This window comes from Musca domestica, unplaced genomic scaffold, assembly GCF_030504385.1.
Source record: "Musca domestica strain aabys unplaced genomic scaffold, Musca_domestica.polishedcontigs.V.1.1 2, whole genome shotgun sequence".
NCBI classification, from domain to species: domain Eukaryota; kingdom Metazoa; phylum Arthropoda; class Insecta; order Diptera; family Muscidae; genus Musca; species Musca domestica.
This window is the reverse complement of record NW_026712249.1, coordinates 38,514,356-38,529,910: the sequence shown is the minus strand read 5'-3', so window position 1 is coordinate 38,529,910 and position 15,555 is coordinate 38,514,356. Positions and strand designations below refer to the sequence as shown.

The following is a 15,555-nucleotide window of genomic DNA, read 5'->3' as shown; positions in this document are numbered from 1 at the left end:
ATCTAAACTTATTCTAAAATTTGATGCTATTTCCGACTTTTTTGGTTTCATTTATAAAATTAAAAAAAAAACTAAAAATTATGGCGTTTGACTTTGTTGCAGTTTTTTATCTCACCCTGTAGTGTAATTTTATAAAAAATAATTTTGTAGAATATTTTGAAAAGTTATGACCCCGTTAAAAGGGAGGTTTTATTAATTTTTGAAAAAAAGATCAAAACTACCATTTTTGTGACTAGCACGAGAATTATAATTTTTTGACGAAAATAATTCTCGTTTTGTTCTCAGTAATATTGCAAAAGGCTCTGTATACCTAAAATGCAAGGATTCTAAGAAATCATTTTTGGTAAATTTCAAAATATGTTTAAAAAGGGCGAATTTTCTCCCTTAAATGTAGGTTACAAACCTTGGTGGCAAACCTTAAAAACGCCGGTATACGTATATTTTACCTTTTCCGCTACTTTCATAATCTACTTTGTTCTTCCTCCAATTATTTTTCTGTTCCACATTGCAACAGATCTTTACGGCCTAAAACCCAAATTCCTTAATCGTATTAATCTTTCAAAATTCCCCCTCGTTTTTTCATTTCAGCACCGATAAACCCTACGTCTATGTCTACAAGAGTGGTGAGGATGTGAAAACCTATTTCCCCGTCAACGATTCCCTGCAGCAGATTGCCGAAAGTCTACAGGCCAATATGGAAGTGAAACGTCCCTGGGAGACGTATATGAGTGAAGGTTTCGAACTTTTGCAACAGAAAACCGAAAGTGATTTCAATCGACCTGCCGCCAATTCGGATAAACTCTTCATGAGCATTGGCAACAATGAAGTCATTGAGGTATCCCACCCCATTGGCACGGACAATGTAGATGGCATACCAAAATCACGTTTACATTTGGGACCGATTGGTTCAGGGCGGGATTTGGTGCGTAACGATGATTTGCGTATACAATTTGCCAAGAAATATGGTCTACTGGCCACCGATTTGGAGATGAGCTCGGTGTTGGATAGTATTATTGGTAATTGCCGGGAGAGTTTCATATTGGTTAAGGGTAAGTAATGGGATATTAATAATTGTCATTAATAAAAGTCATTAATAATTGTTTTTTTTTTCTTTTTTTCTTTTTTTTTGTTTTAGGTATTTCTGATTACAAGGACGGCACCACAACCCGCAAATGGCAAAACTATGCCTCCTTGGCCGCTGCCTCGGTTGTGAAATCCATTATCTGTGGCATGGATGCTCCTACCAATGTTTAAGAATTTGTTTTAATTTTTTCTACAATATTTTTGTTTTTGTTTTTAAGCATTTTTAACTAAAACATAAGTCTTTGGACCTTACATAATTATAAAATTAAAAAAGAACGAAAATCAAATTTAGAATTAAGTAACGAAAATTTTGTGACATTTTTAATGTTTTTTTCATATTTCAAATCATAACCTATGATTTCTATGGGTTATGAAGTGCATTTTCTTAGTTTTTATTTTGAATTTCAAGATCAATGAAGTCCTAAATGTTCCCTAGTGATGTAAATGATTCCAGAGAACATTTGCGTATTTATTGATTTTTTAACCATTTTAAAATTTTTCTTTAATTTTTTTTTTTTTTGCCAATTTTGTTGTTAAGTTTTTTTTTTATAATTTGTTATTTTTATGTAGTTTTGTTTTAAACGAGTAAAATACAACATAACAATCTGTATTCATATATTTATGAATTTGAATCAAAGTATCAATCAACCAATCACATTTTTTATATAAATTAAATACAACAAACAATCAAATATTTATGTAAATAGTTTAATAGATTTTATACATTATATGCTTACTATATATTCTATGATATATCATTATTATAATATAAATTAAATTATTTTATATTGATTACTCTGCATAAAATAAAATTTATATTAGTAATGCAAAGTTAATGTATTATTTTATTTTAAAGTAATTAATCTAAAAAATACAGGGTGAGATGAAAAAAACTGGAATCAACTTAAGACTGCTGTCAAAATTATTCCAGAGGCAGCTCATTATATTGTTTACAAGCGTACAAAAGCATTATGGTGAGAATTCTCCAGAAAAAAAATTATTCGCGATGGAATTCAAGCGTGATAGTGTGATTTCTTAATATTTGGCTGGAAAACCACAAGTGGCTATCGTTAGAGCACTCCGTTTTTTTTGTCATATGCCCCTCTATGTATTTTTGCCGAATGTTGGTATTTGGAGTTCCTATTATGTAAAAATCATACTTACAAAATAATTTCCATATAGATCCACGTTTTAGTCAGGGGATAAAAATGTACTCCCAGCTTTCAGTTATTACGTGGTGTCTGGCCATAATGATAATGCAGTGTCATTTTAGCACTGCATTACCATATTATGTATATTTTATAGGAAATTTGTGAATCTTTATATTATATGCAGCATAGTTTAAGGAGTTGTGTTTTTATAAACCACTACCACTGAAGAATTCAAAATTAAAATCTTAAGGCATTTGATGTAGCTAAAATATGCTCATCGACCCTTCTCTGACAGAAACATTTCTATATAGGTCCATATTTTAATATGGTTCTGTATGGCTCCCGATATTCAGCATTTTGCCGATATTATCTACATTTTTCGTCGGAATTAATTGAAATTCGAAGTTTAAAATTCGTAATGGGTTCGACCTTCTGTAGCATAGGTTCACGTTCGATACAATTTTCGGGGTGCCCCACTTTAATGTTCTTCCCATTTTGTTACTCTCTGATTACATTCTATTTCAATGGTTCCGATTGTAAGTGTGAAGAGAATTATGCTCATCGGAGGCACGTGTGACTGAGTTTGCCTGGCCCTGCTCTAATATTGACCCTTACACATCATGCACATTCCGAAAACTAAAATACTTAATTTCGCTTATATTCCTGTACTCCAACTTAAACCATGACAATATTCAAATCCGAAACTTGAATAAAAAAAATCGGGGAGTAATGTCGCTAAAATCATCAAAATTCCGAATATAGGGAGGTACCGTTATATTGGGGCTATACGAAGACGTGGACCTGCACAGACAATTTCTGTCATATCAAATTTGAAATAATTCCGGTGAATAATGTCGCTAAAATCATTTAAATACCGAATATCGGGAGGTACGTTTACACGGGGGCTATATGAAGACGTGGACCTGTACAGACAATTTTCTGTCATAGGCTGTAGTACCCATTACGAACTTCAAATACCAAATTTGAAACAATTCCAGTGAATAATAATAATAAGTTCGGCCGGCCGAAATTTTAATACCCTCCACCATTTGAAAGGAATTTGAAAATTCCTAGAAATACCGTTTAAATGATGACCTTTATACGGGGGCTGTACGAAGACGCGGACCTGTGTACGTATTTTTTGTCTTAATCTGTAGTACCCATTTAGATCTTGAAATACGAAATTTGAAACAATTCCGTCAAATTATGTCGCCAAAATCATCAAAATACCGAATATCGGGTGCTACCTTTATATGGGGGCTATACGAAGACGTTGAACTGCACACCATTTATTTTTGCATTGGCTGCCATACCCATCACAAACTTTGAATACGAAATTTTAAACAATTCGGGTAAATAATATCTCTAAGATCATCAAAATACCGAATATCGCGAGGTGCCGTTATATGGGGGCTATAAGAAAACGTGGGCCGGCATGGCCCATTTACGAACTTAATCTGCCTACTGGCAAAATACACATGTGTATAGCATTTGGCCTGAAGATCTTCTTTTTGATCAGTTAAGAGCTTTTCTTCTGAAATATTTTTAAAATCCATCTTTAATATGAACAAAAAATTTTAATTCTTTTTATTTTAATCAATAAATCAGTTTTTATTTCTCTAAGTGTTGTTCCCCTTTGGAAGAGAATCACTTTTAAGAGAAATCAAAAATGGCAGCTACACCGGCAATGGTCTTTTATTTTCTGAAGAGACCGGCATTTTTATCAACATTTTTGTTGTATACAACAAATTTCGAAGACTTGTCGCTGATAAAACAAAATGTACACAAAATTAATTGTAAAAGAAATCAAAACATTCGTACTATCTATCTGTCTGGCTGCTACAAAAAAATAAAGATATTTCTCTGCGATAGAGGAACAAGAAAAACAAAATGTTAATTAAAAGGAAACTATGCTCGTTTTTGTTATTCTCTTGGGGGGAATTCGCATGTTCTTTCTCCCTCTCTCCAGACAGTCGGTATTCAAACAACACACAAACCCCACATACACTGACTGCTTAGCGGAAACCCCTTTCTTGATTGGAATTCTCATTCTCCCTCTCTCCCAGACAATCAGTGCTCAAACAACACACAAACCCCACATGCAATGGTAAAATCCCTTTCTTGATTGCTGAGATTGTGAGAACCGAGAGAATTGAGACAAGGCCGCAAAAAGCAGCAAGCAAAAAACAACAGCCATGGGGATGCGTGCATGAAGTAGGCAAATGTACCTGTGTGTGCGTGAGATGGAGCCAATAAAAGAAGACAATCTCCAAGAGTGAATTAGTCGTTTAGCAGCGGCCAATTCAGAAGGTTGTTCTGTTTCGTTCACGGTTTAACTAAGGAATATCCCAAAAGCCACGTGGGTTTTAAAATAAGTCACAAAAAACCGACAATTTTGTGTGTTATTTCAAAGTTTTTTTCAACACAACGTTTGTTTAAAACGCAATACAAATGTGAGTTGTAAGATAATTTAATATTTAAGTGATTTTTTGTTGGAAAGAAAAAAAAAAAACAAAAAATGTATTTTATAAGGATATCTAATTACACAAGTGGTTCCTCGTTGTGTGGACATTGGATTACACATGTGCACACACACACATGTGTTGTGCATATGTCCCCTTGTTACGTTTCTTTTAGTGGACAAGAATATTGTTGTAGTGTATTACGGAGTAAATGCCATCGAAATGTGTATTTGATTATATTGTAAGAAAGATTTAACGAAAATCTTGCGGATTTTCTAGATTAATTCGAATCGAATCGAAATTGGATCAAGTACCGTCCACCACCAAACGTTGAAGTTACTTTCTTTATGACGTCGTCGCAAGTCCAGACGGTCGGCGAACACGAACGAATAAATCTTTGTTGTCTGTTATGCTAATTAAAAGCCTCCAGGCAATTTTGTTGTGTTCGCAAGTGTTGTTGTTTTATTTTTGCGAACCGGTTCTCCTACGGCGTGTATCCCTCGACCAGCAGTACAGTATTCATGTGTATTTACAGCTGTGATTGGGTATGTGTACAGATGTGTGTCTGGTGAATCTGGTAGTAGAAGTCGGAAAGAATCAAAACACACACAAAATAATCAAAACATATGTTTTTGGTTAAATGTAATATAAGTAATAAAAATAATAAAAGTGAATAAATAATGTAAATAAATTAGAATTATAATAACAATAAACGTGATAACAATAATAATGAAAATAAAAATTAATAATAATAATAATAATATAATAACAATAACAAGAAGTTAAAAAAACAGTAAATTCGGCCGGGCCAAACTTTGAATACCCTCCACCATTTGGAAAGAATTTGGAAATTTTCAAAAAATAAAGTCCTTAAAAATTTCTGTTAAAATTTAAAAATACCGAATATAGCCGTTATATTGGGGTCTATACGACGTGGACCTACATAGGCCTTGTTTGTCATAAGCCATTACCATATTCAAATTCGAAACTTGAAATAAACGGTAAATAATGTAGCTAAAATCATCAAAATATAGTATATAGGGAGGTACCGTTATATCGAAGCTGTGCGAAGACCTGGACCAGCATAGACAATTTTCTGTCACAGGCTATAGCATCCATTATGAACGTCAAATACGACATCTCAAAAAATGTGGGTGGGTATTGTACCTACCGAATATAGGTAGGTACTGATATATGGGGCCTATACGAAGACCTATACCTGCATAGACAATTTTCTGTCACAGACTGTAGTTTCCATTACGAACTCTAAATACGTAATTTGAAACAATTCCCTTAAATAATGACGCTAAAATCATCAAAATACCGAATTTTGGGAGGTACCGTTGTATGGGGGCTATACGAAGACGTGGACCTGTACAGACAATTTTCTGTGTTAGGCTGTAGTATCCATTTCAAACTTCAAATACTAAGTTTGAAACAATTCCGATGAATAATGTCGCTAAAATCATCAAAATACCGAATATCGGGAGGTACCGTTGCATGGGGGCTATACGAAGACGTGGACCTGCGCAGATAACTTTCTGTCTTAGGCTGTAGTATCCATTTCGAACGTCAAATACCAAAGTTGAAACAATTCCGGTTAATAATGTCGCTAAAATCATCAAAATACCGAATATCGGGATGTACTTATATATGGGGGCTATATGAAAACGTGGACCTACATGGCCCATTTACGAACTTAACCTGCCTACTGGAAAAATAAACACGTATGCAAAATTTTAGCCTTCTATCTCAATTCGTTCGAAAGATAGCGTGATTACAACAGACAGACAGACGGACATGGAACCTCATTTTGTAACCATTCTTGGGTGGGGCGTGCTGAGTGCGATGGTGCAGAGTCCTGTTGGAATGTCCAAGGTCTGCAGCCAGAATGTTTTCGTGTCCAAGTCTTTAATACACCCTCCGGAATATTTTCGCGATGATATTGGGCATTTATTCTGATGCCACGGTCGATTAATACGAGCGGAGAGCCATCGGCTGTTATGGCGGCCCACACCATCACCATGATCGCCGCTTGAGTTCTGGTGGCCAACCGAAGGTGCACGATAGTCACTTGTGGGTTTCCAGCCAATTATAAAGAAATCACGCTTGAGTTCCATTACAAATAACTTTTTTTTTCTGGAAAATGCTCACCAAAATGCTTTTGTACCCTTGTAAACAATATAATGAGCTATCACTGGAATAATTTTACCAACTGTCGGACGGGTGGCTTTGAAATGACAGCAGTCTGAAGTTGGTTGCAGTTTTTCATATATTACTTTTCGACAATTTAGCTCTAATATTTTCAGAAACATTGGAATATGTGAAATTTGATTCTGATATAGATTTAACACTTAACGAAACTTTCTATTATTCTGGCGGACCGACTCCCCTTTTAATCGCAAGTTTCTTTGTGTAAACTTGGAGCACATGTATCAAATGCAAACATTCGCCGGCAAAAATCATTCTTATCAGTCCCAATGAATATACGATTCACACCTTTAATTTAATTGCAATTACATACTCGTATCTAGCAACATGGGTTCATATCACGTCGTCTCTTTCATTCTTGGTATCTCACTCATTCCTGGTATCTGTTTGAACAATAAATCCATCAATTTGCACAATAATATTTTTCGTTTGTTGTGCCCCATAGTGAATTTTATTGTTGTCTTCATTCATGTGTGTACGTACATATGTATGTATGTTTGTGTATATAAATATCGGCTAAAAACGTGATTAGATTTTTCTGATAGACATTTCCAAAAAAAAGCTAATTTTAATAAGTGTCTGGCTGTTTATCTGGACATAAAAGCGAAATTAACATTATGTTAATTTTTTTTTGATTAACATACACAGGCACACATAAAACATTAATGTCGTTCTTACGACAAACAGAAACGTAAATTTCACATCCATTTGGAAGTTCTACGAGTATTTTAAGTTTTGTAATAAAAATAGATTTAGAAATAAATAAATAGATATTTTTTAAGAAACGGAATAAGTTTTTAATATAAAAACGACGTTTTACACTTAATAAACCTAACGTAAATACACTAAATTTTTTTGTTAAAAGAGTAATATAAATGACATATGTTCAATTCTGTGGCTAAACAGATAACATTAATAAACAAATATTACACGAGGGTTACTATAGCTTATATTGACAGTAGCATACAGAGTGAGATGAAAAAACAGCAACCAAATTCAGACTGCTGTCATTTCTGAGCCACTCGTCCGACAGCTGTTAAAATTATTCCAGTGACAGCTCATTATATTGTTTACAAGTGTACCAAAGCATTTTGGTGAGAATTTTCCAGAAATAAAGTTATTCGTGATGGAATTCAAGCGTGATAGTGTGATTTCTTTATAATTGCCTGGAAAATCACAAGTGGCTATCGTTAAAGCACTCCAACCTGTAAATGTGAATAAATTATTTGTGTCTCGTACCATTGCTCGTTACCGTGATACTGGTAGCGTTGCCCGACATATGTCAAGGAAGTGGACGCAACGAAAACAGCAGCAACATCAGCAGAATTGGTTCGAAAATTAAAGAAGCGACTTGATCGAAACCCGCGTGGCAGTGACCGAAAAATGGCTCGTGAGCTGAACATATCGAAATATTCCATTCGGCAAATATTGAAAAATTAGCTCGAGGTAAAGCCATTGAAATTCCAAAAAGTGCAGGAACTTACACCGCAACCAAAAGAAAATAGACTCAAAAGAGCTAAAGAGTTGCTTTGTTTGGCCGAAAGTGGTTCTCGCTCCGATGAGAAAACATTCGTTGTCCAGCAGTTTGTAAACAAACAAAATGATCGTGTTTACTTGCCAAAGAGGTCAGCTGAAAATGTGCACCTTCGGTTGGCCACCAGAACTCAAATGCCGGCCATGGTGATGGTGTGGGCCGCCATAACAGCCGATGGTCGCTCTCCGCTCGTATTAATCAAATGTGTCATCAGAATAAATGACCAATATTATCGCGAAAATATTCTGGAGGGTGTATTAAAGCCTTGGGCACGCAAACATTTTGGCCGTAGACCTTGAACATTCAAATAGGACTTAGCACCATCGCACTCAGCACGCGTCACCCAAGAATGATTACAAAATGAGGTTCCTCGCTTCATTTCCAGCGCACAATGGCCACCAAAATCTCCGGATACCAATCCTTTGGACTATTGTGTCTGGAGTATTTTGGAAAGCAAGGTTGGCACTAAAAAATACCAAGTATCGATCACCTCAAGCAAGCGCCCGGCTGGGAATGGGCCAAAATACAGCAGAGCAACATTCGGGTAGATTGTGAAGGTTCCATTAGCCGTTTGAAGACCATAATTCGTGCCAAAAGTGACCAATTCGCCCAAATCTAAACTTATTCTAAAATTTGATGCTATTTCCGACATTTTTTGCTTTCATTCAATAAAATTTAAAAAAATGAAAAAAAATATGGCGTTTGACTTTGTTGCTGTTTTTTTTTTTTATCTCACCCTGTATATATATTTTACTGCCCAGAAAGAGGAAGGATATAACAATTTTGCTCCATCACAATATTTTTATTAACCCAAGGTCTGCTGTGAAGATTGGATATATCGGTCCACTCCTTCTGATACCTCTCCAAAAAATGGTCTAAATTTTAAATATCCGTGAAGCTCATAAAACGCGACATTAATATTCGATTCCATTCAGACTTTGTACATCTCAATTTTTCCTTCAACACAATATCTGATATAAAGATTTTAGAGATCGGACAATTTCTTTTGATTCATCCCCCACATAGGGTTCTAAATTTTGGAAAACAAAACGTTCAAAGAAACGGAAATAAGCATCCAACTCTCTTCAAATTTCACACATATAAATATTTTAGCTAACACATGATTTGTTGTCAAGACGAACCCCTACTGGTACCTGACCCACAAAGGGTCAAAATTTCCAATACCAGAAACCTGATAGGAATATAGAATTTACCGGAATTTATAATTTTGCATAAAATTGGACATTAATGTTCGATTACCTTCAAATTTTGCAAATTACCTTCACATTTTGCTGTATTAGTTGAAGTATGAAAATGGTTCGCTATATCTGCTACCTCACGCATATTTCCACAATTTCCAAAAATGTGCAAGTATCTCATATAAAGTTTAGGAAGTAGTCGATATAGTGCAAATCTGGCACGTTGTAATATTTTTATCACTCTTAGGTCAGATAAAGGATCAACTGTTCGAATAAGCGTAACTCAGGACTGGGGGTATAAATCTGCCGGCAAAACCGACTGATACCTTTTTACTTGTTTATGTAAAAAATAACAAAATTAGTTTGTTCTATTGTTTTTCTATGGAAATCTGTGTATAAATACACAACAGCTTTGTTAAAATCAGTACCGTCAGTACTGTTATACACATATTTATAACAGTTTCCCTTAATGTTATTTACTGTTATACAAACACGTTTCTAACAATTTTCTTCTTATTTCCATTTATTACAGTTAATTTCCACATATTCCAGTAAAAAACACAGCCGAAAACAACAACAGCAACATGTCAACACCCAACTGCTATTTAGTCCTTGAAGACTCCACTGTCTTGCCGGGTCAATACTTTGGCGCCAAGGCGCCCGTTGATGGTGAAGTTGTATTTCAAACTGGTATGGTCGGTTATCCCGAATCGATGACGGATCGTTCATATCGTGCACAAATATTGGTCCTCACCTATCCGCTGATTGGTAATTATGGTGTACCGGACTTCAATGAAAAGGATGAACATGGCTTGCCAAAACATTTCGAATGGTTGGAGGGTATTTCCATTGCTGCCCTGGTTGTGGGTGAGGTGTGTGAGCAGCCTTCCCATTGGCGTGCCAAAGAAACTCTCTCCAAATGGATGGAATCTCATGGTGTACCCGGTATCAGTGGCATTGACACTCGAGCCTTGACCAAGAAGATTCGGGAAAATGGTTCCATTTTGGGACGTATTGTTTATGAGTATCCAGAAAATGTCAAGGAATTGCAGTTTTCCGATCCCAATAGCCGCAACTTGGTTGCAGAGTGTTCGGTGAAGAAAACTATGGTTTTCAATGAGGGTGGCTCGCCCCGCATTTGTGCCATTGATTGTGGTTTGAAATTGAATCAAATCAAATGTTTTGTGAGTCGGGGTGCTCGTGTGGAATTGGTGCCATGGAATCATGATTTGGATGAGCCGACCTTTGATGGTCTCTTCATTTCCAATGGACCCGGTGATCCAGTGGTGTGCAAGGATACGGTTACACAAGTTCGAAAGATTTTAAAATCCGGCAAGAAACCCATTTTTGGTATTTGCCTGGGTCATCAATTGCTCTCGACGGCCATTGGCTGTAAGACCTACAAAATGAAATATGGCAACAGAGGTCACAATTTGCCATGTATCCATCATGGCACCGGACGCTGCTTTATGACTTCTCAAAATCATGGTTTTGCTGTGGACACTGAGACCTTGCCTGCGGACTGGGAGCCATTGTTTACCAATGCCAATGACAATACCAATGAGGGTGAGTAAAGGTGCATTCGTTTTAGATTGCTTGTCATTAACGTTTTCTTTTCCCTTTTTCCAGGTATTATCCACAAAGAAAAGCCCTATTTCTCGGTACAATTCCATCCAGAACACACTGCCGGTCCCGAAGATTTGGAATTGTTATTTGATGTCTTCCTGGATGCGGTAAAATCTCAGGGAACTGCCACCATCAGTTTACGCCAACAGCTGATACAACGTCTCATGTACACACCCAAACCAGAATCTCTACTGGAAAAGAGACCACGCAAGGTCTTGATTTTGGGATCAGGCGGTCTCTCCATTGGCCAGGCCGGAGAATTTGATTATTCCGGTTCGCAGGCCATTAAGGCCATGAAAGAGGAGAAAATCCAAACGGTTTTAATTAATCCCAACATTGCCACCGTGCAGACATCCAAAGGCTTGGCAGACAAATGTTATTTCCTTCCCCTGACGCCGGAATATGTGGAGGATGTCATCAAGGCTGAGAGGCCCAATGGAGTCCTCTTGACATTTGGTGGCCAAACCGCACTGAATTGTGGCGTGGAGCTGGAAAGATCAGGGGTATTTGAAAAATACAATGTCAAGATTTTGGGTACACCAATCAAGTCGATTATTGAAACAGAGGATCGCAAAATCTTTGCCGAGCGTGTGAATGAAATCGGAGAAAAAGTGGCTCCCTCAGAGGCTGTATACTCCGTCGAAGAAGCTTTAATGGCTGCCAAGCGAATTGGTTATCCCGTTATGGCTCGTGCTGCCTTCTCTTTGGGTGGCCTGGGTTCGGGTTTCGCCGACAACGAAGAAGAGCTGGAAACATTGGCAAAACATGCCTTGGCCCATTCCAGCCAATTGATTATTGACAAGTCGCTGAAGGGTTGGAAGGAAGTGGAATACGAAGTGGTGCGTGATGCCTTTGATAACTGCATCACAGTGTGTAATATGGAAAATTTGGATCCTTTGGGTATCCACACGGGCGAAAGTATTGTGGTAGCCCCTTCGCAGACCCTGAACAACAAGGAATACAATATGTTAAGAAGCACAGCCTTGAAGGTTATTCGCCATTTCGGTGTGGTGGGTGAATGTAATATACAATATGCCCTGAATCCTTACTCTGAGGAGTATTACATCATTGAAGTCAATGCTCGTCTCTCGCGTAGTTCTGCCTTGGCCAGTAAGGCCACCGGTTATCCTTTGGCTTATGTGGCTGCCAAGTTGTCTTTGGGTGTGGCCTTGCCTTCCATTAAAAATTCGGTAACCGGTGTGACCACAGCCTGCTTTGAACCCTCTCTGGATTATTGTGTGGTGAAAATACCCCGTTGGGATTTGGCCAAATTCATAAGGGTTAGCAAAAACATTGGCAGCTCAATGAAGAGTGTGGGTGAGGTAATGGCCATTGGTCGCAATTTTGAAGAGGCCTTCCAGAAGGCATTGCGTATGGTGGATAATGCTGTGACCGGATTCGATCCCTATCTGCAAAAGGTCAACAATGATGAGTTGAAGGAACCGACCGATAAACGGCCATTCGTTCTGGCAGCTGCCCTGAAGGCTAACTACACTGTGGATGAACTGCATTCCCTGACCAAGATTGATCGTTGGTTCTTGAATAAAATGAAGAACATCATTGAATTCTACAAGGAAGTGGAGGAGTCGGGCAGCTCGCTTAGCAACGATCAGTTGTTGCATGCCAAGCGCATGGGCTTCTCCGACAAACAACTGGCCGAGGCCATCAAAGTCACCGAATTGGCCATAAGACAACAGAGAAAGGAGGCTGGCATCATACCCTATGTCAAGCAAATCGATACCGTGGCCGGAGAATGGCCAGCAGCCACAAATTATTTGTATCTAACCTACAATGCCTCGGAGTATGACATTGAGTTCCCCGGTGGTTATACCATTGTGGTGGGTTCGGGTGTCTATCGCATTGGCTCCTCCGTGGAATTCGATTGGTGTGCCGTAGGCTGTCTACGAGAGTTGCGCAATTTGGGCAAATCCACCATTATGATCAACTACAATCCCGAAACCGTATCCACCGATTACGATATGTGTGATCGTTTGTATTTTGAAGAAATCACATTTGAGGTGGTTATGGATATCTATGAACTGGAACATTCCGAGGGCATTATACTCTCCATGGGTGGTCAGCTGCCTAACAACATTGCCATGGATTTACATCGTCAACAGGCCAAGGTATTGGGTACCTCACCCGAATCCATTGACTCGGCCGAAAATCGTTTCAAATTCTCGCGTATGTTGGATCGCAAGGGTATTCTGCAGCCACGTTGGAAGGAATTGATAAACCACGAAAGTGCCATACAATTTTGCCACGAAGTGGGCTATCCATGTTTGGTTCGACCCTCTTATGTTCTCTCCGGTGCTGCCATGAATGTGGCCTATTCCGATCAAGATTTGATGACATATCTCACAGCTGCTTCCCAGGTTAGCAAAGAACATCCGGTGGTCATATCGAAATTCTTGCAAGAAGCCAAGGAAATCGATGTTGATGCTGTGGCAGCGGATGGTGAAATTTTGTGTATGGCTGTGTCGGAACATGTGGAGAATGCTGGTGTCCATTCGGGTGATGCCACCTTGGTGACGCCCCCACAAGATTTGAATGCCGAAACATTGGAGAACATAAAACGCATTACCCGCGATGTCGCCGGCCTCTTGGATGTCACCGGCCCCTTCAACATGCAAATCATTGCCAAGAACAACGAACTCAAGGTCATTGAATGCAATGTCCGTGTCTCACGTTCCTTCCCATTTGTATCGAAAACTCTAAATCACGATTTCGTGGCCACCGCCACCAGAGCCATTGTGGGCCTGCCCGTTGAACCTGTGGAAGTTTTACATGGTGTCGGCAAAGTTGGTGTCAAGGTGCCACAATTCAGTTTCTCACGTCTGGCCGGTGCCGATGTCCAGTTGGGTGTGGAAATGTCCTCAACCGGTGAGGTGGCTTGCTTTGGTGACAATCGTTATGAGGCCTATTTAAAGGGTATGATGTCAACGGGTTTCCAAATTCCTAAAAAGGCCATATTGTTGTCGATTGGAAGTTTTAAGGTTAGTCAAATGGCATTATTGAAGGGGAAAGAGAAAAATTAATTAATTTTTTTTTTTTTACAGCACAAAATGGAACTTTTACCCTCCATCAGAGATTTGGCTAAAATGGGTTATAAGCTATATGCTTCAATGGGTACCGGAGATTTCTATGTGGAACATGGTGTTAATGTGAGTACGAAAAATATATATTTTTATTATTTTTTCCAATCGTCAATTCTCAATGAACTGAGAACCGATTTTTTTAACGTTTTCTGTATTGGAAAATATTCTAGGGGACTAAGGTCTTTCTTTTATAAAAGAAAATCCTTAGCAAATTGGGGTCTGATTTCTCATAGAAGAAAGAGAAAAGAAAAATCGGTCCCCAGGTCTTTGCATTTATTTAATAAAAAATTGGTGCTCGAGACATTTTTTTTTCTATCGAAAAAATGGGTCCTCAGCTTAGGATTTTTTTCTATAAAAAAAACAGCCACACCTCTGAGAGAGGTGAATTTTTTTGTTTAAAAAATAATCTGTCCTATGACCAGGCGAATTTTTTATCTAATAAAAAAATCGGCGACCTGTAGAGGAACATTTGTTTCTATACAAAAATTTGGGTCCTCTGCGGGGAGATTTTTTTTACCCTCAGCCATGTGGCTACAGAGGATATATACCATTTAATACGACCAAAACGTGACTCATCGAAATAACGGTTGTAGACCCTAGGTGTCTTTGGACAAATCCCTTTCTGGATATTTGGAGTCGATCTAAGGATGTCCGTCCGTTTGTCTGTCTGCTTGTCTATCTATGTGTCTGGTTAACAGGTGCGCACTATAACTCTCGAAGAAAGTATCCGATCGCAATATTATTATCTAACTTATATTGAGTTCTAATATCGGTCCTCTCCTTCTGGTTTCTCTTCCACAAAAAAATAAAACAATTATGTGCAAATTTTGCAAATCCTAATATTTTTATCAGTGCTAGGTCAGGTGCGAAATGAACAATATCGGCTCTCTGCGTCAAGAACCTCCACAAAGCGTCAAAATGTTGAATATTTATAACTCTTATAAAGTGTGATATAAGAGTCCGATTGTCTTCAAATTTCACACATGTCAACATGTCTATCAATTCAAGATCTGGTATGATTGACGGAGAGAACGGACCACTATTTCTGGTACCTTCCCCACTACGGGTCAAAATTTTGAATAACCATGAAACTCATAAAATGCGAACTCAGCATCCGACTACTTTCAAACTCGGTCCATTACAATATTTCTTTCAACACAAGATTTGGTGTGAAGATGGAATATATAGACC

General features: G+C 38.0%; 2 protein-coding genes across 5 annotated transcripts in view; both read left to right on the top strand.

Annotated features, from left to right (window-relative positions):
• LOC101901668 (hypothetical protein) overlaps positions 1 to 1,342 on the top strand; it is a 73,332-nt gene extending 71,990 nt beyond the window's left edge. For all 4 annotated transcript variants that reach the window (XM_005176107.4, XM_011296826.3, XM_011296824.3 and 1 more), the window contains 2 exons: positions 589 to 1,049; positions 1,136 to 1,342. In XM_005176107.4, coding sequence (XP_005176164.1) covers positions 589 to 1,049; positions 1,136 to 1,254 — 580 coding nt within the window. In that variant the 3' untranslated portion in view covers positions 1,255 to 1,342. The remainder of the gene's footprint in view (positions 1 to 588; positions 1,050 to 1,135) is intronic.
• A 3,164-nt stretch (positions 1,343 to 4,506) lies between these two features.
• Positions 4,507 to 15,555, top strand: part of LOC101901505 (CAD protein) — a 38,586-nt gene continuing 27,537 nt past the window's right edge. The window contains exons 1-4 of the mRNA XM_005176106.4: positions 4,507 to 4,687; positions 10,173 to 11,206; positions 11,270 to 14,262; positions 14,326 to 14,430. Coding sequence (XP_005176163.1) covers positions 10,225 to 11,206; positions 11,270 to 14,262; positions 14,326 to 14,430 — 4,080 coding nt within the window. The 5' untranslated portion in view covers positions 4,507 to 4,687; positions 10,173 to 10,224. The remainder of the gene's footprint in view (positions 4,688 to 10,172; positions 11,207 to 11,269; positions 14,263 to 14,325; positions 14,431 to 15,555) is intronic.